General features: G+C 34.8%; 1 protein-coding gene across 8 annotated transcripts in view; it reads left to right on the top strand.

Moving 5' to 3' along the window:
• The first annotated feature begins 796 nt into the window (after nucleotides 1-796).
• LOC124407219 (microtubule-actin cross-linking factor 1) overlaps nucleotides 797-27,419 on the top strand; it is a 175,049-nt gene continuing 148,426 nt past the window's right edge. For 5 of the 8 annotated variants that reach the window (XM_046883122.1, XM_046883125.1, XM_046883131.1 and 2 more), the window contains exon 1: nucleotides 797-1,176. In XM_046883122.1, the coding sequence (XP_046739078.1) occupies nucleotides 1,074-1,176 (103 nt within the window). In that variant the 5' untranslated portion in view covers nucleotides 797-1,073. The remainder of the gene's footprint in view (nucleotides 1,177-27,419) is intronic. The other 3 variants (XM_046883167.1, XM_046883165.1, XM_046883166.1) reach the window with 1 other exon arrangement.

The following is a 27,419-nucleotide window of genomic DNA, read 5'->3' on the forward strand; positions in this document are numbered from 1 at the left end:
ATCACGCGTCGTTTGTTTATTCGCAGTGTAAGAGCAGTTGTCGCGGTGAGAAACACGTGAGTTACTACCGAGTTACGAAAACCTTTAACGATCTCATTATCAGTTCGCGTCGGAAATCCGAAGTTGTAGATGGACGATCACAGTACCGCCTAAAGCAAAAGTTGGTATCTAATCAATCATCAAAGTTATACAGGTATACATGTACACACACGGAAAAATGAATTCAAAATCGAGTGTCTTCTGACGTGCATATTTCTCGGCGTTGTTGGTAAAGTACTTCGATGAAGAGTGAACAGTAGAACTGAGATAGAAATACATCGCCGGAACAGTGTAGGATGGCCCGTGGTTTTCTTGAGCGTGAAAACCGTACACCTGGGTAGAAAAAAGGCATAAAAAAAGAAGAGAGGAAGAGGAAAGGAAGCTGATCGGCGCATCGAATCGCCTCTGCATCGTCGACGAGCATCGCGTCGCATCTCGCGATTCGGGTTAGTCGCGTAGCGCGTATCGGCGACACCGAACGAAGCGCCTCTGGCGGCGTGTCGAGTAAGCGGAAGCCGGCGACGTCGGCCAATAAACAAACGACGAGCGAGGCTCGCGGCAGCAAGGAAGGCAAGGAAGGCAAGGAAGGCAAGGAAGGCGCCTCACGTCCGATCGGCTGACAAGTCGTCGCGCTGCAGCTGCGGTGCGGGTGGTTGTCGAAGGTGGAGGAGGGTTGTGCGACTTTGTTAACCCCGAATAACCTCCGAACGTGGAGGAGCGGTGATAAACGAATCAGGCGATAGTGTGTGTGAAGTGAAGTTGCAGAGGAGGGCCGACGCCGAGTTGCAATTGTTTCTCACCCCGCGATCAGTAGCCAAAGTCGCACCGTCGACTGTCATCGGCGAGTTTTTCCGCTCCGATCTCGCATCTTGAGAGCAACCGGGCGGCGTTATGAATGAACAGAGGTTAACGGGACCGTGTGTGATCCTCGGAGATGATCAGTGATTCGGATTTCGACGATCAGTTCGGGCTAAATTCGCACCGCATTTCGATCCCGCTTTACAATCGAGGTCCGAAACAACGCAGGGAGAAGGATGGAGTTCGAGCTCGACGGCAGCCTGAAGGAATGGGCCAAGGATAAGCCGCTCAGCATCCTGCAGCTCGATCCAGCTGACAGAGCGGTTCTCAGGATTGCCGGTGAGTCAACCACGAGTTGATGTTCTTGTTTTTTCTTTCTTCCATTGTCACGCTTTTTACCCCAAGACTTCAATCGGAAGTTTGCAATTTCTCGTTAATTTTATTTACCCACAAACAGCGGGTGAGACGTTGTTCAATTCTCCTCGAGTCGTAGTAGAGAGAGTACGATGTCCAGTCGGCACTACGACAAGTTTTTTTTCCCGCGTAACCAAGCATTAAGTTGTGTATGTAAACAGATTTCAGCGTATCGACGAAATTTGCAAGAATTTAGGTATATTGCGTAAGTATAATTTGGGAACTGACTTATCAATTCTCTCCTGGATCTGTCTTTCAGTTTTTTGTTCCAGCGAGTAACGAAACGTAAACACACCGAGATTCGGTTTCTTTTATAAATTTTACACGTCGCGAGTACCGTGATTGCACAACAAAGACGGTTACGCACCTCAGATATTGGGAAAAAAAAAGAAAAATAATAATAGTCGAGCGTAGTGAAGATTCTTCGATGAGACTCCGCGTATCGGTGTGATGTCAAAACACGAGATTGTAGAGCGACGATGGAAAAAAAAACACAACACGCCGGTGTAGCTTACAGCGACTTGTGTAACCGATAAAGATAAAAAACAACACGTTCATAGAAAAAACACAGAGGAAAAAAACAAACTACGAATGATTTTAATAGTTTTGCTCTCACGGTTGCGGTTTTATGTACAGATTCTTCTTCGAATAATAAATTAAGATGATGATTCTACACGGTAGCAATACCACTGATGCGATTCTCTTATTTTTACTTACGTTTCGTATATCTTTCCGCGAAAGTATTAATACACAGTCGCTGATACTCCGATATTCGTGAAATATTCAGATTTTCGTTGCATTTCTGCGAAAATACGAAAATACAATCAACTTTATCGGCCGTAACGCGTATAATAGTGAAAAAAAAATTGTTACCAATACAATGACAAGGATCACGTGGTCACACACCTACATATATATATATATATATATATATATATACTAGACTGTATCAAAATAATTGACTATTTTTTTTTTTTAATGGTATACTGAAAATATTGTTCAAGATGACGAAAAAGAAATACCATAAAAATTTCAGATTTTAATATTGATATTTAGAGGTGCCTCATCGCGATTTTCTACTTTCCATAAGAATAACATGGCAAAAATGGTTCTTACTCCTTGCGATTTTTATAACTAGATAACGACGCGCCGTACAGAAAATTCAAAAACATTTCTTGGTAGGAAATTGAACGTTCTACAGAAAAGGTCTCTTGTCATTTTACGATAAGTCTACTCCTTCAAAAGTTATTTGAGGTCCTTTGCTGAGGTTTGACCTCAAATAACTTTTGAAGGAGTAGACTTATCGTAAAATGACAAGAGACCTTTTCTGTAGAACGTTCAATTTCCTACAAAACATGTTTATGAATTTTCTGTACGACGCGTCGTTATCTAGTTATAAAAATCGCAAGGAGCAAGAACCATTTTTGCCATGTTATTCTTACGGAAAGTAGAAAATCGCGATGAGGCACTTCTTAGTATTAAAATTAAGAGCTCCCATTTTAACAGGCGCCTTTTTTCGGTATCCTGAACAATATTTTCAGTATATTTAAAAAAAAAAGTAGTCAATTTTTTTGATACAGTCTAATATATATATATATATATCTATCTATCTATCTATCTATCTATGGGGGATTCCGAAATAAACCGGTGTCGATGACTGGTGAATTTTTTGTGAGAACAATCATATGGAGAACAAGGCTGGCATCATACGGGTATTTAGAGAATTGTAAAAGTGAGACAGAAATTAATCGATGACAGCAGGCAAGGCCTCCTCCTCTTCCTCCTCCTCCATCACCTAGCTTGCATCATAGAGTAGAAATGATCCGTTCCGACTTTCCGAGAGAGACCCCCTCGGGTGTGACGTCGTCGCGACGCGGCGGCGGCGGCTTCGGTCATTCATAAATCACACCGTAAGTTGTTGTAATAATGTGTACGCCTATAGGTATAGAGTGAAAGACAACACGCGGCAGCGTCGTCCCTGGCAACCGTCGCAACCTGACAACAACAAGACTCGACCGTCTCGTTCTTCACATATTTTTGTTTTCTCATTTTCCTACTTTTATTTTATCGTCCCGAGGTATAGAAATACTCGTTTTTTGTCTAGGCTTATACTCAAAATAGAATTTTGAAATCTAAGAATTTCACCTAATTGCACTTTCTCCCTTCTTATAATCACATATCGGCGATTTCACTAAAATTAGTTCCTTTCTATTGACGACGCTTCGTAATTTAACGAAGTATCGAAGGGACGTGGCTATTAACGCTATGTTCAGAATACGTACATAATTTATTCGGAATTTAAACGATCTCATTAGAATCGATTATATATGCGAAAGTTTCCAGGGTGTTTTTGAAGAATCTAGATAATTAGAATTTGTCGTATTCTCTCTGTATGGGACTGCATTTTTTTTACCTCTTCAACGATCGAGATCCATAAAAAAACGTTCTTTTACCCTGATTTGTTAAATCGTCAATGATGAATCAATAACTCTTATCGATCATTGAACAGGTCGTAATTATCAGGAATTCCATAGCACTGCTTTAAACAATGTAAATAAAAGTCATACAGCGAGATTATTACCACCACCACCACCACCACAATTACGAAATCATCAAAAGTCGTTTTATGGCCACAGAATTTTCAATTTTGCGGAATTGCTCGAACGGCTGCAATTGCATCGATGTGAAACGGCGATAACTTCGTATCCTGTTAACACTATAAACTAACAACGATGAGGCTGAAGTTAGTAACGTTATTGCAATGATTCACGTTTCGGTAAACCCGTTATTTCGTAATTTTATGCATCTCTGAAATTCTTATTACCGAAACTTGGCCACTTCAAAGTCACAACAAAGTTATTGCAAAATAGTGATTCTTCTCCTCCCAATATTTCGTTGCGCTAACGTTACTAACTTCAGCCTCGTTAACAGCGTCAGTTCCGTATTGTTTCTCTCGTCGACGACGAGTTGACGTCATCGAATCCTGTGAAAAGAAAATAACATATGCAATCGTGCGGTGACGTCATCAGGTAACACAGCTGACAAATAGTGCACCAATTGATTCAGCCTCGCTGTTGGGTTGCTTGATTTTCTGCGCTCGAAGATCTTGAAACTCTGTTATCAGGCCAATAACGCGTTTCAATCTACCGTTTGACGCTCGTCGTCGTCCGTATTCGTGTGTCGTGTGATTGACAAGATTCCTGCACAAGTAAAGCCATGAGGACAGGAGGTTAACGTATTTATTATTACGTAGTCTTCTTACGTCCAGTACGTAACGCAGCAGAAGCGGCAGTTTCGTGATGAATTTATATGTCATGTAATACTTGACGATCTTTTTAACATTATTTGCATACATACGTGAGAGGCAGAGTTACTGAGAATTGGGCCTAGCAATAAGCAGTAGGTCGTCGCCTGCTCAGCGCGCAACAGTGTGAACCTTCAGAATTTAGATCGGCATAATAAATTCCAGTCACACCTCGTCGTGAATTATTATCAAATCGAACGCTTCGATAGACTCTCTGTATAGCGCTATGTATAGAATTCTGCTACTTGTCGGTTATTCTAATCACTTAAATATTCCGTTCATCACTTCACCCTGCTCAGGTGATGATGACGCTGCCGATTTTGCATGTCATTACGATGATAAGAAAACAAAACAAACAAAAAAAAAGTCGACAAAATAGAAATCGAATCGTGCTTCAGCAGGTTAAATTTTACCCTAATCCAGGTAAATTCTTAAATTCTTAAATCTCATGAAATTCAATGGGATCCTTAAAAAGTCGTGAATTGTCATGAAATTTTACCAACGAACCTGAAAATATTATTTTTACGTCAATAGGTAACTCAGATTTCAGCAATATACGGAATATTGATACTTATTTTCATTATTTTTTCTTTCTAATTTTTAGTTTTGTGTATATAGATTAGATCGAAAAAAAATATCGATATTATTCGTGAATCTTATTTTCTTTTCTAAAAAAAAAAAAAAAAAAAAGAATTTCATACGTTTCTCGTTTCAGCGTTGTGGTAGTAATATTTATGACGATAAATAAACAAAAAAAAAAAAAAAATCGATACGCTAATGTCAAATTGCTTGCTATACTTTAAATACTTGGAAAAACACATTTAAAAATTTTGTAATTTGCAGCTGTCTGGATCGTTAAAAAAGTGGGTAATGAAAAAATCCTTGGTTTATTCCTGAAAAAACTTTAAATGTCACGATTTCGTGCTCGCCGAAAGAAAAAAGTAGTCACCACCCTGTACTCCAGTTACACGTATGGGAATTGAGCGTCACTGCGGGGTTTTCTTTTTCTTTCTCTATTCATTTTATAGCCGCATACAGTACGCGATGTGTCGGCTTATTATTTATGGTAGGTGTTGCTGCACCAGGTTGTAACAACTGTACGCTAGGCGGACAGACGGACAAGATGTGTGTGCACATCCTGTTCTGCGCGTCAGATCGTATTAGGTATAGTGAGCGTAGATATAGCTGTTTGGTGTTTGTCTGATGATTGAATTATACGAGGCTGAAGTTAGTAACGTTAATGGATCGTAACGTTGAAACAAAAATTGCAGGATCGCATCTTTGGAATACTTATCCGAAGATAAGTTGAATTCACTAAATTTAAGTTTGTTTATACTGTATTAATAACAGTTTAATAAATTTTAAGTTATCCGAAAGTTACGATAACGTTACAAACTTCTTTATATGGTTTTCATTTTACGATCGTGATCGATCATCTTCTTTCATCCAACTAGTTTTTCTTTCGACAATTTTATTTTTATACAATGCAGTATTTTCGTTATAGTTTTTTCTTTTTTTTTTTTCTCTCACTTGTCTTCTTTTTCCCTAAAATTTTAAGTGAAATTCAACACGCTGTTTTTAAAGTGCTTGTGAAGCACCTGCTTATTTCCGGCCTGTAATATACAGTATAATACGCGTACTTTGCATGCATACACATTATTATTTTACGCGTGACGTGTTACACGAAGATTAAAATGGGGAATTGGATTACACGCACGATGGTATGAAACGCAACGGATCTCATTTACAGTCTATTTATTTACGGTGAATTTTTATGTCGGATCGTTGATTTTGACTACGTTTTTTTTTTTGAATCAAGTTATTATTACCGTGAAAATATTACCGTTGAGGATATTTGTGTATTTCCTTCAACTTGGCGACGTTGCAAGGATATAATAATAATAATAATAATTCATTTAACGCGATTCGATTAAAATTACATTAAGTAAAGCGGTGTAAAAAAAAAAAATCCATTCTTGATAAAAATTGATGAGAGAGAGAGAGAGCTTTCCGTTTGGAAAAAAATTTTCGAATTAAAAGACTAAGAAAATTTTTAGTCCCGTTCGTGATCAACGAATATAAAATTTTTAACACATTTTGACTAATTAATTGTGTATACATATAAAGCTATAGTTTAATTATTTCGCGACGTTTCGCAGTGACGAAAACTTAATATATGTATGTATAATAGAAAGAGAGAAAGGGAATAATTTTTTTTTTTCTCTTGTTTTCAAAGAAAAGTCAACTTGTAAATAAATAAAGAATTAATTTTCACTCTCAAAGCACAAACTTTATCGAGATTCGTAGACGATATAACTTGTAATTAAAATAAGTAACGTTAACCTGACTACTAAACGTTGTAGAAAAAATCGTTACCTTGTAATTTTCAATTAAATTTGAAGGAGTTTTGTTTTTCGTTCCGTTTTATCGATGCTTCACAAATTTCGGACAGTCTTTAAAGTTAGGAAAAAAGAGTTTTTCCCAAACATGCATCGTCACCCTACGTCAACAATACGCTTGCAGCAAGCACCAGACCGTATGTATGCATCATCGGGGCTGCTCGGGGTTCCAGTAATAGAATCACCCTCGTTGTTCTCTCCGCACAGCGTACGTATAGATAACACCCACCCACCCACCCATCCATCCATCTATGATGCTAGACACGCCACGTGGGGCGACGTATACGTCATTCGGGGTGGCAAATGAGCGCACTTGCATGCATAAGCGTACTTGGTAGTCACTTTCACGGCCTTCGAGCTACCCTTGCGTGCAGCACCAACACCAACACCAACGCCAACACCAACGAGGGACGTTTTCCCTCCAATGGCTCCTCGCTATTCCGCAGGTCCCTCAATTAACTACACACACTCTGCAGAAGAGGGGTGTGTTGCTTGCCTTCGGTCTGTTTTTACTTTTACAGCTGCTTCCCCTTCTCCTCCCTCTTACTCGATCCTTTGCTACCTCCTCAAGGATTATGCCTATAATTCACGCGATGCTAAGCGGCTCAATCGTCGTTCTTTTTATGTGTTTTCTTTCTCTTTTTTTTTTTTTTTTTTTTTTTTTTTTATCTATAAGTGCAGTTCTTGGTTTAAACTGCACCGCTGCACGTGATTGTTAATCAGTAGAGACATGACGCGGGGTTCGTACGCGTAGGGACAACTGGGATAATTCAGGGAATTTTGAAAATCAGACTGGAATTTTGAGTCTGTCGAAGAAATAAACTCGTCCCTGCAATACCAAGTATTGTCGATTTTAAGGAAAAGCAAAATTGCACTTGGAATTTTGTTTCTTCGCATTACTTCGTACCGTTCTGGGTATATCGCAATTAATACGAAACATTTTATTTTTGTATTTTATTTTTTTTATTTTGTACGAAAACTCGAAGGCTGTTGTTTGAAAATTGATCACCAGAAAGTAAGTCAGTTACTAGATAATATTATTAATGTTATTCGTATTAATGTGTAAAATAAATTGTCATTAAGCAGCGGTATATATATTGTGAAAAGTTACTGGAAAAATCCTATTTTCAGGCTTGTATAATAACAGGAAAAGTCTGTCTGTTTAAACAAGCGGTGCAGAAGTAAGTCGATTATTTTCGCCATAATATGAAGTAGATGAATTGTCTGAAATTCGGTAAAACGTTATGAAACAAAAGACTCTAATGTTTAAAAATCTTAAAAATTTGCTTAAAAATTATTGTAATATTCAGAAAATAGTGATTTTTTATTCCAATGTTTCGTTGGTTATGATAACGTTACTAACTTGAACCTCGTCGTCGTTCGAGCCGTGAGAAGAAAAATAGCGTCGAGTCGTTTGTTGCAACGAACCATTTGCTAATTGAAACTCACCCATACGTTACATGTCTATATGTATACATAGGTCTGTAAGGCATAACGTGAAAATTAAATTAACCGACCCAAGAATACAGAAACCGCGCCGCGTGCGGTGCTTTCAACAATTATGTTATATTATGTATCTCTGCTCCTGCAACTTTCGTGTCTCTCTTCGCTCCCTCGCCATATATATGTATATATAATATGTATATGTATGTATTAGGCACATTGTACGCACCTTGTAAACTGTAGCCATATATACATATAGTTTCTTACACGATACACAAGGGAGTCCATCGCGTATTATTTAAAACATGATTAATTGACGACTGGATTTTTTGCTTTTTTAATTCTTTTGATGCCTTAATTTTCTAGAAAATGCGTTCGAATACCGTTGTATGAAAAACCCGCATACAATGACTGGTTTTACTGAATTGTATAGTATAATTCTTATTCTGGTCTCGATTTTTTTTTTTTTTTTTTGTTCAAATGAAAAAAAAATTATCAAGTAAAGCGAGAACTTTGAAAATCTGAATTTAATTGAATATATTATAATATTATTTATTACTTTTTTTTCACACTCGCTCGATTTTTTTTTTTTTTTTTTCTTCAGTTTTTCTCTTTTACTACCTAATGGTTTTCTCTCGCGCAATCTAATGTATTATACGACCTGGTATTGAGCTCAAGGCTCGTGAATTTCAGCAGGTGAGAAGGTGGAGATGAACGGAGAAGGAGGCACATTACAGAATCGATATTATAATTCATGGGTGTACAAGTTGTTTGTTTTTTTTTAATATTTTTTTTTTCGATTGGTATATATATAGTTGATAGAGCCGCGTGATAATTACGGGAGTATCTCAGCACTTAATTTGAATATTAGGTTCAAGATTCGACTTCGCAATTTGATGTATACGTAGTAACCTATGATATACGTAGATAAACTTGTATAACTCGTAAGATTCGTTCCGCACTTGAGTCTCTCTCTCTCTCTCTCTCTCTCTCTCTCTCTCTCTCTCTCTCTTTCTCGCTATTTAGTACCGAAAAGAAGTCGACATCCTTGAAATTAGATATTCAAAAATATACGAAACTACTTGAAACGCCTGCATAATATAGTCGACTGTAATATACCTTATATTATACTCGTACATACGTCCTGCTATTGCTAATAACGCAAAGAAGGTAAAGAGAAAAAAAAAGAAAAGAAAAAAAAAAGGTATACGATGTAATGTAATGTGAGATTCCTGGATCGCTGACGTCTGTAAAGATACCGAAAAATATAACTCGTGACCCAATAATTGATTCGCTATGAAATCTTTGCGCATATTTTAGTAGTGTATATATATATATAGTATAGTGTAAGAAATTTTCATTATTCTTCTCGGTTTTGCGAATGAAAGAAAGGAAACTTCTGACACTTTTTTTTTTATTTATATCGCAGAAATATGATTCATGAATGTACTTGATGGTATATGTATATATATGCATGTAAGACGTTATTTTATAAATACAGGTTTCAAGAGCGACGAGGAAGTTGTAATAACGATATCGCGACGATGTCGTTCCGGGTGTCTGTCGCTTTTTATCTCCGCGTCTGCACTTTTAGCATTCCAGCTCTCAACACGTGGGAATATCAGGCAGCGCTAGACTACTTTTCTAGCCTAGACGCCGGTAGTTTACATCTAAAGCTATTTAGTTACGTTACGTGCGACTTGGATACGCGTTAAACTCATTGAGTTGAATGGTATTTGTATAGGTATATAACGATTCAGCTGCCAGTGTCGGCTTTCACCGGGTGCAGGATACGGCCCACTCGCTCCAAGTTTCCTTCTTTCAGTCATGCTCGTTGTTGTATGAATTATAATATTATATATTTGGCGTGGTCTCAGCGTTTCGGAAACTTTTAATCGTCCAGGGAAAAGATTGGATTTAAAATTGGATCAATGACGGAATTGGAAAAAAATTTATTCAGTCATCTGGAATTTAAGATAATTTCTCATTTTTTACATATTATATAAAATTCAACCTAAGTTATCGTACATTGCAAAAATTAAATAAGAAAATTAACGATTAGTCACCCTGTTATTAGTGTTATTATATATACATTTAATAGAAGCAACAACAACTAGAAAAGTAATCAGCTATAAGGCGACGGAAAATCCCGTGGAAATATATCTCAGTCAGGTGTATTATTTTTTATCTCTTGCTTTTCTTTTTCTTCTCATTATTATTATTATTATTATTATTTTTATTATTCTTATTTCTATTTTTCTTCGTCTTCATCTGATGCTGCAGCCAGTGACTGACGAAACTGCGAATTCCAATTGCAGTTGGCACAAAATTAAACTCATGCAAAAATTCTATGCCTTTTTCATTTTTGAGCAGTAAATAACTCTTTACTTTTGCGGGCAATAATAATCGGTAAAATTATTTATCAATTTTCCCACTTAATGCAGCGATTAATAAATTGCAACTATTTGCATCTCGGGCCCGATTGCAGTGAGCGACTGACTCTCTTCTTCGTCGCGTCGTCGACGGAATTCTTTCAGGGTTCGTTTTTCTCCGGCAACCACCAACGAATAACTTTTATACTTCGACCCAATGAAATGCGATCCTTTGCCTCATCCCTGACTATAGAATTACATACGTATCTATGTACTGCGTATTTATGTATATATATATATATATATACATATATATGTATAACTCGTCGTATTTGCAACTTTCCACCGATATATGTATATATTTTTTCTACCCACATTCCATTAATTATTCACGCTCTTGGCATAAATTCTTTATATCATTGTGGTAGTTTTTATTTTTCTCAATTTTTTTTTCGATTCCTTTATCTTTCATACAGCACTTATACTATATATATCATTCCTGTTTGTTTTCAGTGTTAAATAATAGTTTTGTTTTTTCTCGCTTAGACGTTTAGACAGTTGAATTTTTTCTAGTCAATATAAGCGTACTAGGTGTACTTGATTATTTTTCAAACGAACTTGTGTTCCTTATAACGTATCGTTTCAACGAACAAACAAACATTCTTCAAACAAAAAAAGAAAAAAAAAAAAAAAAACGAACGTGTAACAGAAAAATATTTCTCGAGGAGTGGCCGCGTGCAATTATGAGATTGACATCTTTCAGGGGCAGGGGGAGGGGGGTGACATTTTTACGATATGACATATAGCTGCACTGGGTGATCGTCGTCATCATCGTCGTCATCGTCATCGTCGTAATCGTGATCCACGCGAGGTTAATTAGTGCTTCAACGCTAATACGCCCGCTTCTGACTCCGAAAATAATCGTTGCCGACCGAAGCGACCTTCCGTTTCGAGGTCCTGACATTCTTTCCGGTTATCTGTGAATATCGCAACATAACAATCATCGCGATCCGCATCCACGCCTTTCGAAATTTCTACAAAAAGAGAATGTGAAAGCGATTATTACACATGTTACTCAAACTTTTGCAACCGTGCAAGTTAATAATTACTTTTTGCCTTTATTTCGTTATTTTTATTACGAGTCATGATTCGTGAAAAGTTTTGATAATAAATATATTCTACAACGTTATACGTATCATTATAGATTATAGATTATAGGTTAATTTAAGGGTGAAATAATCAACTCTAGTTCGTATTAGAGGGTCAACTGTCATTTTCACCGGTTATGGGATTAAGGACTGATAAGTTAATCTCCCGTTACGTTTCTTCAGTTTATTTTACTCACGTTATCGGATGGCTATAAATACACACGGCTGACGATGAGTTTCGGTATAACGTTACGTACTTACATACGTAGTACATAACTTATATATTTATGTATTTTTGTATAAACACACGTGTCTTCGAGTAAGGGGTATTTTTTACACGCGCGCGCGCGCGCGCGTGTTTTTAACTGTACACGTTAAAAGAGAAAAAAAAAACAAAAAAGAAGAGTGAAAGAAAAAAGAGAAAGACGAAGAAACAAAGAACGAACTGGAAATTTCTTACGCTAGAAATAAATGAAAGAAAAATTTAATCATTTTTTATACTGATAATTGTTGAATGAATTGATTGATTCATTCCTTCGATCATTTTATATTGATATTGTCACATCTTGTCGAATATGCAACACTTGTTTCTTTCTTTCTTTGTTTTTCACCCAGGATGTGTATTGTGAAGCGAATGCAGTATAGCTGATTGTTATTTTCTGGTAAGTTGACGCGTCTATGTACGTGTGTGGATTTGGTTCTTGTGAATTTTTTCTTTTTTTTTTCTTTGTTCAGTTGCCTGCAGACCGTGGGAAACGCGCGAGTGGTAAACGTAATATTTGCAATTCAAATTCACTGAAACAATACATACATATATATATATATATATACACCTATACATAGACAGCGGTGAGTATACAAGTTGGTCAAAGTCGAGCGAAATGAACGAACAAAGTGTGAATCTTGTGACCGAAAATTGAAATTATAAACAATTAATGTACGATTATTAGTCAATTTCAATAGTTCAATGTATTTTGTCAGTAATTACAATGAGTTAGATTTTATTTTGAATTCGTCGCACGGTTTGTCGGATAAAAGCGGAAGTGGGAAAAGTGACGAAGTCGAAGTACGATGGTTAGATATATGTATACAACGTGTTGGTACCTATGATATAACAACACGTTGCTTTATCTTCTTCTTCTTTTTTTTTTTTTTTTATTATTTATTTTTTTTTTTTTTATATTTTTTTCTTTATTTTCAATGATGACGGGATGTTACAAATTACACCGTGTGTAGGCTTTGATCTCTCGACATTTCGTAATCACTGATTAAAACGACCGTGATTACTACTAATTGGAGTTTGTTATTTTGATTCATATCATTGTCTACTTCATTGTAGGTTGGTTAAGTATATTTTTAAACGCAATCGTCGTATTCGTCATCGCCCTGAACTGCCCTACGGAGTTTCTGTCGTCCAATTTGTAGCAATAAAAGGATTAATAATAACTTCTCTTATTTTATTTATTTGCTTATCTATTATATTTTTTCTTTTCTCTTTCATTTTTATTGATAAAGAAAGAGGCAGGTAGTTAAAAATAGTTAGCAAAAAACGTAATCATCAATTATAACGCTGCTTTCAAGTTATGGAATACAATTAAATTGTTCGATATTTTGCGTATATTGTTTAGAAAATCAAAAACACTCGACGTGACGAAAATAAAAATAAAAAAAATAAATAAAAAATCGGTGAATAAAACTCGCCTGCCAACATCAAAGTTACGGATAAACGGTGTAGCAGCAGTTGTCACGGTATCCGAAGCCAGCTGTAATTAGATGACGTCGGCGTACCTTTTATACTAATGTAAGTGCCGGAAGGTACGAACGTTTGAACTGTACGATTTCACGTAGGATGTAAACGAGGACAACAATTTTACGCCATCGAAAAGCCCGAGCTTCAAACGTGGCAGTCGCAAAACTTGGACCTTCGCAAAAGTTTGGGAATTATACGTCAGGGTGATAGAAAAAATTTGGAATAGTCAGGAATAGTAAGGGAATTACGGTCAGGTGGAAGAAAAAAATGTCCTTTTTTTCTAGAAATTGTTTTCAAACTTAAACGACGTATATATATATGCTTCGTAAATTTAGCTAACAATAAAAGTTCGCTATTGGAAATAATATTGTCCGATTTTATGTTGTAAAAACCGTCCAATATTATCTACGTTTCGTGGGAAAAGTTCGGGAAATTTTTTAAATTTATCGATAGGAAAAGTCGGGGAATTTTAATATGAGAAAAATTGTCGCCGCCCTGAATGTCGCAGAACTCATTGGCCCAAAAATCATACAACCATTTGTGTAAATCAAGGTTTCATTCGCATTATTAATTTTCAAAAGCTACAACCAAAAAACCCGAAAAATTTTGTTACATTTTCTCTGTCTTAAAAATGATATGTTTTTTTTTTTTTCTTGAGATTCTCGGGCTCAAATTAGTCGAAAATCGCAACTTCTTGCCAATTCTTTGCCACGATATTTCCCTCTATTTGGCAGAGCAATGCAAAAACGAAATCGTCTGTTGAAAACAAAAAAAAAAAAAAAAAAAACAACGGCCATTCAAATTTTCGTTGGACAACCTCATTAGCACTTAAAGAGCACCTAATTATGTCCGTCTGTCATGATCAGTCGGTTCTTCTGAGATTATTCTGCTGCTAATGTGATCACGCACGATCGATTTTTCTCTGTCGTATGAGCCAAGCGTCTTCAGTGCAGATTACATTCAATGAGTTTGACTGCAAAGAGTGAGACGCCGTCTCGTAATTCTTAACGACGGGATTCACCATTAACTTGTTGCTCAACCGGTCTATGTGTGTGATTGGCCTTGTTCTTTTATTATACCTTCATTTGTCGGAACCTTCCGGCTTCTTTGAGCGCGCCTTTTTCAGCCGAAGACTGTTAGTGTAACCAGCTTATCGTTCAAGTAAACTAACGATAAGTACATACATACCTGCAAGTATCTTGTACCTGCGAGTACAGTGCGAATTTCGTTTTAAGTTTTATTAATTGCAGATAGTTATGGACGAAAACAGTTTTTTGTAAAGTATTTAACAAAGTTTAAGATTGGGGGAAACGATTTGGTTGGAAGTCGTTTTCCTTTTTTTGGAATTTGAATTGAAAATCGAAAGATCTTTTAATTAAGTTTGCAATTTAAATCGAGAGACCGGTTCTTCATTTGGCTATTGATTATTATCTGAATTCTTGATTATTATACAGCACAAGTTGGTGATGACACTATGATTTGAAGTTTTCTCACGTTTGCAGTTGCTCGATTTTTTTATTCAATGATGTTCTCAGTTTTACTAGAGATCTCGGTCTGAGAAGCTTGATTGAGCTGATTTAGATATTCAGTGATTATGACACGAGGGCGTGTAGTTAAAATCTCGAGTAATTCATTCATGAGAGAGGATTCGTAAGCTGCTTCGAATCAAGCGTCGTTGCTGTTGTTGTTATTATATTTATATATACCTCCGTTGATACACATTCAAATTCGGAATATATTTTTTACAAACACTTTTAACGTCAAACTGTCAATTTTTCGTATCAATATTTCACGAACAATGATTATCTCAAATCGATTCACGTTCTGATCACTTGTATACTATAAACAAACGTGTACAATCAGTTATATCGATTCTGAATCTAGTTTCGTATCTTTGATTTGATTGAAAACATGTGTTTTGATTGTGTAATATGTCTACAGGGAAAACTATCAACAAAAAAAAAGTCATCCAACTTATAGGCTGCCCCGTAATCTCGAATCGAGATTTTATTATATATACTTATATACCTTCAGTCTAATTATGAATGCAAAACTCTCGGTTGGCGCGTGAGGGAAACAGGTGGTCCACCATATACGGTAGCGGAATCTCCATCAAGATAACACTCGCATGCTGAAAAATTTTCACGATCGTGTTCCTAATATTTTATTAACGAAATTAGTCAGCGAATATTATATATCCTGTTGATTGATTTACATTTAAATATACGGGACATTACATGTGAAAGTAACCAACTTTTGCACCCTCACCATTTCTGATTTTGTCTAAAATACTTTCGGCAATACTTCCAATTCTGAAACGAGATCCTGAATTTTTTTCAGAATATTTATTCAACTGGTAAATTATTTGCAAATATTTGAATTGATTTTTGAAAAGGACCTTTTTTAAAATTTTGGAAAAAATTCTCACAAACTGTTTTTTCTATTTCAAACTATTTAAGACTGGCCGAACGATGTTCGGATTTTTTTCTTTTCCTTTTATTTCATTTTTCAACACTTTCAACTGTTTTCATCAGCTAAAACATCGTTTGAACGGTCTGAAAATTCTCGAAAAATCTTCAAAACTACTGTTTTTCACTTGCAACATTTCTAAACCGGTTCCACTGCGGAAAGATTTTTGTCTACTGTTCAGAATTTTTTGATAATTTTCAAACCGTTCGAGCAATATTTTAATTGATCAAAAAAGATAGAAGTGGTGAAAAAAAGAAAACAGAGAAATATCACTCCATCATGGGCTCGGTTTTCAAACGTTTGGAGAAGAGAATACAGTTTTTGAAAATTCTAAAAAAGATCCTTTTCGAAATCACTTTCAATGTTTATAAATAATTGAGCAGTTGAATAAAAAACCCAAAAAAAATGCAGGCTACTGTTTCAGAATTGGGACAATTGTAGAAGAAATTTGTAAAAAAAAAAAATCTGAAAAATTATACCAATATTAAATATACATACGAGGGTTGTAAGTTGAAAAATGAATCGCATTTCAGCGATTATTCTAGAGAATGTCAAAATTTATACACAGTTTTTTTTTTTTTTCCTCCGAATTTGTATAACTGCGGGGTGTTAAAAATGATTTAATAACCAGTTCGCGACACCGTTTCTTAGCGATAATAATCGTATTATACAAATGCATGCAAAATAGTTATTTTATCGTCGTTATCGTTATTAATTGCATAATGAAAAACGACGTCGTTGTTCGCCGTTAATTGGCACGTAAGTAAACCGGAACACGGCTGCAAGTAGGCACTAGCGTAATAGAAGAGTAATCAGTATCCGGGTCACGTCGTCGGTGCTTTTTCACCTTTTAATCTTCTTTTTAATCTTATCGTAGCGGAAGAACCTCGTGCAGGGGGTCCACGATCACTTGTTCCAGGAACAGCTGATTGTGAGGAGCTCAATTCAACGATCGTATTTGATGAAATTTTTCTCCACGCAAAACTTGACGACGTGACTGCTAAACGATACAAACAATTTCTGTAGACCAAACCTCGTCTTATTGTTCGCAAATTATTGTTGTTATTTTAACCATGGCAGCAGCTCTTGTTGCTTTTTATTCAAAACTATTTGTGTAATGTTTGATTAGAAGTCGAGATCGAGAGATTATGCCCGTATACGTGTATATTTATATGGGGCATTCCACATTGGATTTAGAATCTGAAATTTTTTTTCAGATTTCTCGTAAGACATTTTTTTTTTCCTCTTCATATTGCTGATAAAAAAATTTGTAAATTGTAAAATGGTTCGGGAAATTTTTTTTCAAATAATCTGATGTGACGTATAAAAATGTCTCAGCAACTATCCATAGTAAAATGAATTTCGCTTCTAATTTTTTTTAAGGTTTTTTTTTCTCGGAAAAAGCCTGAAAACAGTAAGAAGGGAAATCAAATCACTCTGGGTCCAAGCTTAAAAATTTTAATACCTAAAGCAAGATTTTGCAGAATTTTAACAAATTTTTAATTTTGCTCGGTCGATAAAATCGTTTCTAAAAATTGTAGTAAATTTAAATTGAGTTGAAAAAAAAAACCGAGTACCTGTCAAAGTGAGAACAATCGTAGAAAAAATAGCTCGTCAAATCTGAGAGGTTAAAGATAAAACCCAGGTCGAATTGGCGTGGAATGCCCTATATATATGTATATTGTATATTATGTAATACCTGTTTGAAAAAGAAAGTGTCATTAATTATTGTTGTACCTCGAGTACTTTGTTAACGCCTTGAATTATCGTTGCGGAACCTTTATAATTCAATAAGACAATTTTATTTAGCGGCGGCCGGCTTTGATTTCATCATTTCGTCTATCGACACACCCTTGCGGCATTATTATAGATATAGACACGCAGTATTGGACCGGAATACGTGATCGAAAAATGTACGTCTACTTATAATCCGTGACTGGTTTGTCTAACATTTGAAAAGTCATTTTGTTTGATTATTATTATATGAATTTCTGAATTTTAATGGATAAGGTAGTTATTTTTAAATCTATCGATGAAATTCCACGATTTGTGTCATTATATTATTAATTGTTTTTTAATTATATTCTATACGATTTTTCCATTCGGATTTTACTGCTGTACAATTTCGGTCAGAATGTTAATTTTCAATAGATCAGTTTAAAACGAAAGACGCGTGTTGAATCTCTTCATTATTTAAAGACAGACAGAATCGCCGCAGAATTTATAATATGATTTCTTTGTTTATGAAGAAATCGTAATATTTGGGATAAATAATTGATGCATACGTGAATTGATTGAATACAATTGACTCTTAGCACAGTTAATTGATGCGTTTATATACATACTTAAGACAGTAACGTATTATTATATCCTCATCAAAGTGGATAATTAATTACGTTAACGAAACGCAGCCTCTAGAAGTTTGTGTCCATTAAGTGTTCCGCCCAATTAATCTTTCGTCTTTAAAAAATACAAACTTTAATGGGCCTACATAAAACACAGGCTTATAACTTTTCAAGTCATCATGTCCGTTGAGTGAATGGTTAGAAACAACAGATGAAAGAAATCAACACATCGCCTTTGGATAATAAACGTTCACAAAAGATTATGTAACAATTATACATTTATATATATATACATATAATGGATTGGACAATATACATGATAAAGAATCCCTATTTATTATCATGAAGTGTTACAGAAAGTTGTGGCTCTTCACTTTGTTCTTATTATTAACTTTGCGGTTAGTTTTTGTTCTATAGGAATTGTTTTTTTTTTGTTTTTTGTTTTTTTGTTTTTTACACCATGCTTCCAAGAAGCGCCAACGTATTTTTCATACCTTGAAGTATCATATTTTTTTTGTTTATAAGTATTGAGCATTCAATTCTATACTGTAAATCATGTATATTCTTAATCAAACTCATTACATATATGATCACCGATTTGACACTGACTAATTTATTTTGTTTATTGCATTAATTTATGGTTGCAAAGAAAGAAAAATGGACAAAAATTAGTATCCGCGCATATCGCAACGGAGAGATGATTGAAACTTTTCGATTTTTTAAACTCTTGAAATTTTTTAATAAAAACATCGTTGAAAAATTTTTCCACTTTTTTTTTTTTCTTTGTTTAAATAACGATCTATAAAATACACGATTAAAATACCGAAATTTCGAGTTAAAAATATAAATTCTAATCCAATAATTGTTGGAGCTGCTTTCTTATTTATACATATAATTATTATTTGCTATATGTTATACGAGATGACGTGCAGCTGGCAATGAAAAGATAATTTCTAAACGAGTTTTAAACACCATTTCGATCTGGGATTACCTGCATATATATATATTAGGTATACATATTATACGAGAAGGCGAAGCGTGATTTGCCACAATTATTCAACAAAGTTTAACCCCCCCCCCCCCCTTCCCCTCCCTTCGGAGTTAGGAACTTCCATAACACCAATGCGATGCTACCTGCGAATCTAAATTACTCTTTGCTCCAGTTTCAATTGGATTAATTCGACTTTCGGCGCGTTTTTATTTCTAACCAAATTAGTTTTGTACTATAGTTATACGCGAGTGAATACCGTTCGTGTGTATGTTGTTTAATAAAAAGTTTCTCTCTGAAAAAGAGGTGGTAAAAGGCGCGGTTCTTTATTCTTACAATAACTCGGAAGGCAATAATATTCTTACAATATTCCTAATGCAGGCGGTCTATAGTCTTATATATATATATATATATATAATATATATATATATATATATATATGTATGTATATGTTTAATTGCATTATATATGCAAGGTTTAAACTGTGTCTAGGCCATTCATGCATGAACGGCACTCGAGCTAAAAATATGCTTGTAAATGCCGCCGCACGAGTCCAATATACATCAATTCATCTGATTGGCGAGAAAAGTTTCACCTACATACTTCACTATTTTTCTATAACAAACGCCGCCGCATTATTGTTATTATTATTATTATTATTTTTTTCTTTATCCTTTCATATCACCGACCGAGTTTTTGGAAGAACTTTTTCAAATCATTCATATTATCTTCTGTCTTGCCTCTTTATAATATATTAAATTTTCGCATATCGTAGTATTTAGTTTTATTAATTCTGCTCTAAATTCTTGTGTGAGTGGTTTTTTTTTTTATTTCTTTCTTTCTTTTCTTCGTTTTTCTACTTTTTCTACTTTTTCTTCTTTTCCTCATACTCAACGGTAGGTTATGAATTTATTTCTTATCTCAGATTTATTTTCAGCAACGGTAGCTGCCGGTTGGTAATTAGTCGGCTGATCAACACTGTGATTAGACTTTACACTTACGATTAGGTATATATGTATATTGTATATACACATCGATTATTTAGGCTAACGTCTTCACCGCAAGGTGTCAACTCGTTACTAATTACGTATAAAAGGGGAGAATATAAAGAAGAGAGGAAAACCGTTGACGCGTGATGATAATAATAATAGTAATATAATATTAGTGCAGAAATATCTATGCGAGAGTCAAGCTCTTGAAGAACTTTATAACGTGATTATAGGACGTCGTTGCACTTTGAAAGTATAATATTGCAACGTGTAATTATGTACATAATTTGTTTGCTTCTTTTTGATGATTTTAAAATAGACGCAGGCAATAATGAACGCACGCGGTTTATTCAAGCCTTGAAATTCCACGACACAAAAGTCACCTTTATGTATATTACGAGAGTATCAGGTATTACATATTATCATCACACTGTCTTGTATGCAATCTGAAAATTAAGGTGACCTGGAATTTAGAATTTATAACTAGTCAATATTGTTTCTGCCTATCGTTTATAAATTGAGAAAACGAGGTATCAATTTGAAATCTAATAATCGAACGATCAAATTTCGGCTGTGATTTATAAGTCAATATTAAATCGGACGCTAGTTTTCAAAATATTCCGTTCATCACTATAATTTAATTTTCTTTCTATCCTTCTTTCTTTCTTTCTTTGGTTTTGTCTGATTGTTTGATAATAATTAGAATATAAATCGTAATCGTTGAGATTTTCTTTTCTTCGAACGAGATGAAACTGAATGGGCTCTCGGTGCTCCTTTTTTCTCTAACGGAGATGGATGAATATGTATATATATATATATATATATATATATAACAGTCGTATATGAAGCAAAAAATAATGTGATCATCTTATCTGTGCAAATTGCATAATAGTCGACGAATTTACATTTCGCATGAATTACTTGCGGCGCGAAACGTTCCTCGGCAATCGAGATCATAACGCGTTTGTCCTTACGGTAGGTTATTTAAACGTCGTCGTGGGTTGTGGTCCATCCCAATCGATTAGGCCTCACGTTGTTCATGCTGGCGATAATCGAGTCTGATATTACGAACAATAAAAACCTCGTTCAGCATCTCGTTTTGTTCAGACTCATATATATGTATATATTGTATAGAGACCTATAATAATATCATGTACGTTATACCTTGCAGCAAGAGATGATGACGATTATATCTCTGATCCTTGATCTCTGTGTATTTATGCTCGATTATCGATGTTTGCTTTTTGCGTTAATTTTTTTTTTCCTTCCCATTCATTTATTATCGAGTCATCCTTTTCACTCTGCATCATCGTGCATGTGATAATGGTAGATGTAGGTATAGGTATAGGTACTCGAGAACAAACGATCAATCGTTTTGGCTAAATGCTACGTGATGTATCGATATGTATTAACAATGCGGCATTGTATTGTATGTACATCGCGGATAATTAAATACACGTCATGTTGTTGCTGAAATTTGACTTGGGGGCAAGTTCAAGACGCTGACGTTACGGTTTAACTGATTTTTAATACATTGAAACATGTCTTAAGTGAATAGAGAAGCGGGTGTAATGGTTATTGAATTATTATTTAAATACAGAGATTTAAAAATGGAAAGTTTCAAATTAAAGAATGTTTATTTTTCTTTTTTTTATACATACATTACAATTTGCCAATGCTTGTTCGAATTATTTTTTATTCTATTTATTCGACGATTTGCGTGATTATTAATTTTATATACTTCAAGGTTCGGGACACACCTTAATAGGTAAAATTTATTTTATATATGTACTGTTTTTGTCCACGTCCTTGTCGGTGATTTATGCTATTACCTCGGAGGAATTATATGTATATATATAATTCATAGAAATGATCGGGATTAATCACTTTACATTCGATTGCAAACTCCGTGAACATAAATTTATTTATATTGACCTAAAGATCTGCTAGTTTGTCAATGTGTGATTACATATATTCAATTAGCTATGCAAATATGGAGATTTTAGTGCTAGTTATTATTATCTATTCGCGCATGCAACCCGTGTCTGCAATAATAATAATATTTTAGTATACGTTGTATATATATAAATACACGGATAGATGGACCGATGACATTTAGAGATTATCTAGGCTATCGGAGCAACGTTGAGTCCCAGACGTCGATCATATCGCGTAGATTCCTTTCACATATTATTATATTGTCGACAAATTTTAACGATTATTTGAAATAAACTTTTACTCTCATTTCTTAAAAATTTCTAGTATATATGTAGATATCTAATATATGTATAATATACTATGAAGAAATAATTTTTAATAATCAATCAACGAAGAGAACTCGAAACAATGAAAAGCGTACAATTCTATAATAACAAAGCTGCTTCTGATTAGTTTGAGAAATTGATCGTTCTTTGCCAAAGATTAAAGTCGGTTCGTTTCTAAATGAATATTTTTAATAATATACTATACATAATATCTTTAACGACAATCGATACGTCATGATTACGTTCTCCTAACAATAAAACGATTTACGTTCAACGCACGGGGGGAAGTAAAGGAATTTGCTAATTCTTTACTTGAGTTATCAATAATAATTGAAAAAAAAAGAATGAAAGAGGAAATTAAAAAAAACTGTTCAACTTTGAAATAAAATCGATAACGGTATTTTTCTGAATTCTTTCACCAATCACACCTAACATTTTACTTATCTAGCTTCTAATCGGTAAGCCTTGCAATCTTTCCAGGTGAATCTTTTGTTGCGTGTAGTGTATTTTTTTTATTTTTTTATTTTATTTTGTTCTTTCTCGGCATCTTTCTTCTTTGACCGATCCACTTATTTGTCTTAATATTTCCCGGCAACATACCGAGTGGTCAGATTGAGAATTCGTCGTTCCGCTCCGCGTGTTTATTTCATTCGATACCTCGAGCCGAAAGACAAACCGCAGGCCACCGCAGGCCACAGAGAAGTGTCTGGGTTTTATTTCTGGTTTAATTCCTTTTATTTAATGTTACATTGTTTTTTTTTATCTCTTCACAACTCTCGTAACTGCTCGCGCTCAGGAAATTGAAACGAAGGTTCAATAACCACCGTACGACCTTCTGATATTACCACAAAACGTTTCATCTCATTCGTTACAATACATACTTACGTATGTATTCGAATTTCATCGCTGTTCATTATTGATCATTGTTTCCTGATATCTCTGCAAATACACGCGAAGATTTCATCTTTGCGGGAAAAGCGAATTTTCATATTACGTCATGACATTCGGGTTAACTAAAAAAAAAAAAAAAAAAAAAAAAAAGGAAAAGAAAAATTCATTCGAGTCTGTTTGAGGTGATACGAAAGGGAATGGGAAGAATCGCATATATGAATATTTCTTTTTCTATTATTGATAAGAATTAACTTTGTCAATCAAGATATATGCAGCGATATGATTATTAATGTTACAATCATTTTTCTTTCACTTTTTCTACAACGTCTCGTACATACTCATTACTTATAAATACATGATATGTACACACAGCGGATAAATGACTTTCGAATCATTGATCAACATTAGTTAGCTACATAATATAACTATGTAACATTCGACAAGCAAACGTTAAAAACGTGTACGGATTTTAAAGAATCATGTCAAACATGGTACAAAGTATAACTTCGTATCTTCATTGCCTCCATTCCGTTATGTTAAATAATAATAATAATTAATATTATTACAACTAGCAGGTTTTTTTTTTCACTCCATTATTCGTGATCTAATTTTTCGAGTAAAACCAACAACTCTTGTGCACGCAATATTTTTTCTTTTTTCTTTTTCTCTTCTCTTATCTCAACGATAGACTTGCCTATTAAAAAACGCGGACGTGTTTATTATATGTGGGCGAATGTGTCACACGGAAGAAACTACGTTAAATTACACACTCGGTAATTAGACTATATATACTTATGATATATGACCACGTTATGTTCGTGTGCGTTACACAGGTACCTCTTATGTACAGTAATAGTCGACGGGTTACGGCATCGTCACGCGAAAAATTAGGCTCGAAACGAATAGCTATTTTGATCCCATCCTAGACCTAGAGACTGTACTGGACAACCTTGCACAGTGTACGGACGTTGATCACACTTCTTTCATATCCGTGCTTTCGTAGTTCTTTTATTAGGTATATAGAGGCGGCGACATGCAACGGAGTTATGTACACGCATGTCACATGTTGTATAATACAACTTGAATCGCAATAATTTGCGCCGCACTGGCGTCCCTCAAATAGAGTATCTTTATACACGATACGATACAATGTAATAGAGAGAAAGAGAGAAATAATTAGTCGCAAAGCAGACGATTTTCATTTGACAGAGAAATAAATAAATTGCACGAAATCTACGAATTTATTATAGCGATTTTCTTCAATTTCTCCCATTTCTTTATTTATTTGTCAAATGAGAATGTGTTGGAGTGTTTTTGGACAGAATTGTGTAAAGAATGGGGCAGTTGAACCCTTTTTTTGCGCTTGAGATATTCGGATTTTGATATTTGGAGATTTGGACGTTGACGTCGAAATCGATCGAGACATGTCTATCGGCACAGTAACAGACAGCCTTGCCAAATAGATTGTTGGACTTTAAATATTTACCAAAGTCACACTAGAGTCCTTGAAACTATTTCGATTTTTAATATTACCGCAAATTATGTATACAGTTCTTTGTTTGTACTGTTATATTCTGTGGCGAAATTTTTTTTCCAAATTCTTCGATTTATTTGAAGAGAGTAAAACTGAAGAATATTCCTGTGATCTGGAAGACATTTTCAATACACCGACTATCAACTATATCGGTACCTTGTTATAAGTCCCTTATTTTTTCCCCCTATAAGCACCCTAAAACTGAAGGTTTCCCCTTAAATATACCATAAAACAGTCGATTCCCTCCTAAAACGCGCCTATTTTTGCCAGTCAGTTACTTTTCTTCTAATAAACTAGAATTGACTGTAAAAAAATCAATTTGATGCTTGATAACAATGTTTATATTGCCAGCTTGGCATAGGGTTGGAAAAAACAACAACAACAACAACAACAACAATAATAATAATAATAAAACCACATTGAACCTTAAAACTTTCTTATATCTCACAAAACGATAATTTTCACATTTTAATCGAGTATCGTTATTTACGAAATACACGTGCTCTCGTCCAAAATTATTTTCTCCCTACATTTATTGTCAGTTGGAAATATAAGCATTGTTCTCGTGCAATAAATTGATTTTTTAAATCCATCTGAGTTGATGCAAAAATAAATAAATGAATAAATAAATAAACTTAACAATAACTAAAACACATCGAAAATCTCAGTGTATTTTACATTGAAAATTGCAATCGCCTCCCCGTTACATGTTAATATTATTCGTAAATGTTTATATTTCATGTAACATGAAAATATTTTTCGTGGTGCAATCGAAAATATATAAAAAAAATCCCAAAATAAGGGACAAACAAGTGTGTATCTAATTTTTGTGTATTATTCGATCGGTATGTTATAAAAAAATATTAGAACCCTGTAATACCCCCCCCCCCCCCCCCCCATACTTTCATAAAGCGTTTTCCTATTTCCCTTAAAACGATTTGGCTTCAGCAGTGCTGTGAACTCTGCTGATAATTTTGAAGAAATCAATGATCGAGCTTGCATAGATCTTCCTTATAACGCAAGACTTGACGTAGAAAACAACCCGCAGGTAGCGACAACCAGTGATTATCTAATATCCATACAATGGAAGTCGATTGAGATGGTTTGTGACGCCTCCATCCATCCATCCATCCATCCATCCATCACGGTTCGGAGAGTCTGCAGCTCGGTCTGCCTGCAGGTGATGCGATCTAGGCGAAGCTCTTGGATGGGTCAGGTTGGGTTTGCTTTCTGAGCAACAGGTGCTCTGCTGCTGCTTCGATGGGTCACGGTTCGATGCCCGCTTCGAACTTTTTCTCTCTCTCTCTCCCACTCTCTAGTTTCTCATTCACTGTCCTATTCCCCTTTCCTATTTCTCTCGATATTTCTTTCTTTCGCTTCCCATTTCACTCGGGACAGAGAATATCTAAATCTATAACTTAAAATTGGTGTTTATTGGTCATTAATGTAGATCGATTGATTGCTGCAATGCGGATAGGATTGTATAACGAAATAGTTTTCGGTGATGAGATGCAATATTTGTATGTTACATTGGAAATTTGAATTTGATTTTCATTCGTTGAACGTGGACTCTGAACTTTGGTGATAAAGAAGAAAAAATCATTGCGAATTCATACACTTGACTCGATGATAATTAATAATATTTTAAAGCTGTCGAAAATTTATTCCGATTTATCAGAATTCGATTGATCTTGTTACATTATTTCATTAGCATACGGTCGGTTGGGTCTGTGTGGTATATGAATTTTTTTTTTTTTCTTATTGGTTTTAAAAACAATGTACAAAGTAATCTTATAAAATCGATAAAAATTGAACTCTCTTTACGTCGATTGAGATGGAATATTATTTCGTATGTTCTCGAACGAATCACGTCTGTGTACAAACTGACTGACTAAGAAATACTTTTCTCGGTTTTTAAAATGATATTTCCTCGGGAATTTGAAGGACGATCGTACAAGTAAAAAAAAAAAAACAACACGGTTGAATTTGTAGTAAAAATTTGTACTGAGAAGGAAAATCGTTTTATTTTATTGTTAATTAGAAGAAGAAGAAGAAGAAGAAGAAGACCAAAAAGAAGAAAATATCGATTCTTTGCATCGATGAGACGGAATGTAAAGACTTTTCGTTGAGACAATTATCGAAGTCGTACAATAATTTCAAACACTGATTGTGAGTCGCATTATAAATTCGTAATAATTATTGTTGCTCCCGCGCGTTCCGTTCGTTATGATTTTTTTTATATTGATTAAAACTGTAGTTAACGAGTATGAAA

The sequence above is a fragment of the Diprion similis genome, chromosome 6 (genome assembly GCF_021155765.1).
Source record: "Diprion similis isolate iyDipSimi1 chromosome 6, iyDipSimi1.1, whole genome shotgun sequence".
NCBI lineage: Eukaryota > Metazoa > Arthropoda > Insecta > Hymenoptera > Diprionidae > Diprion > Diprion similis.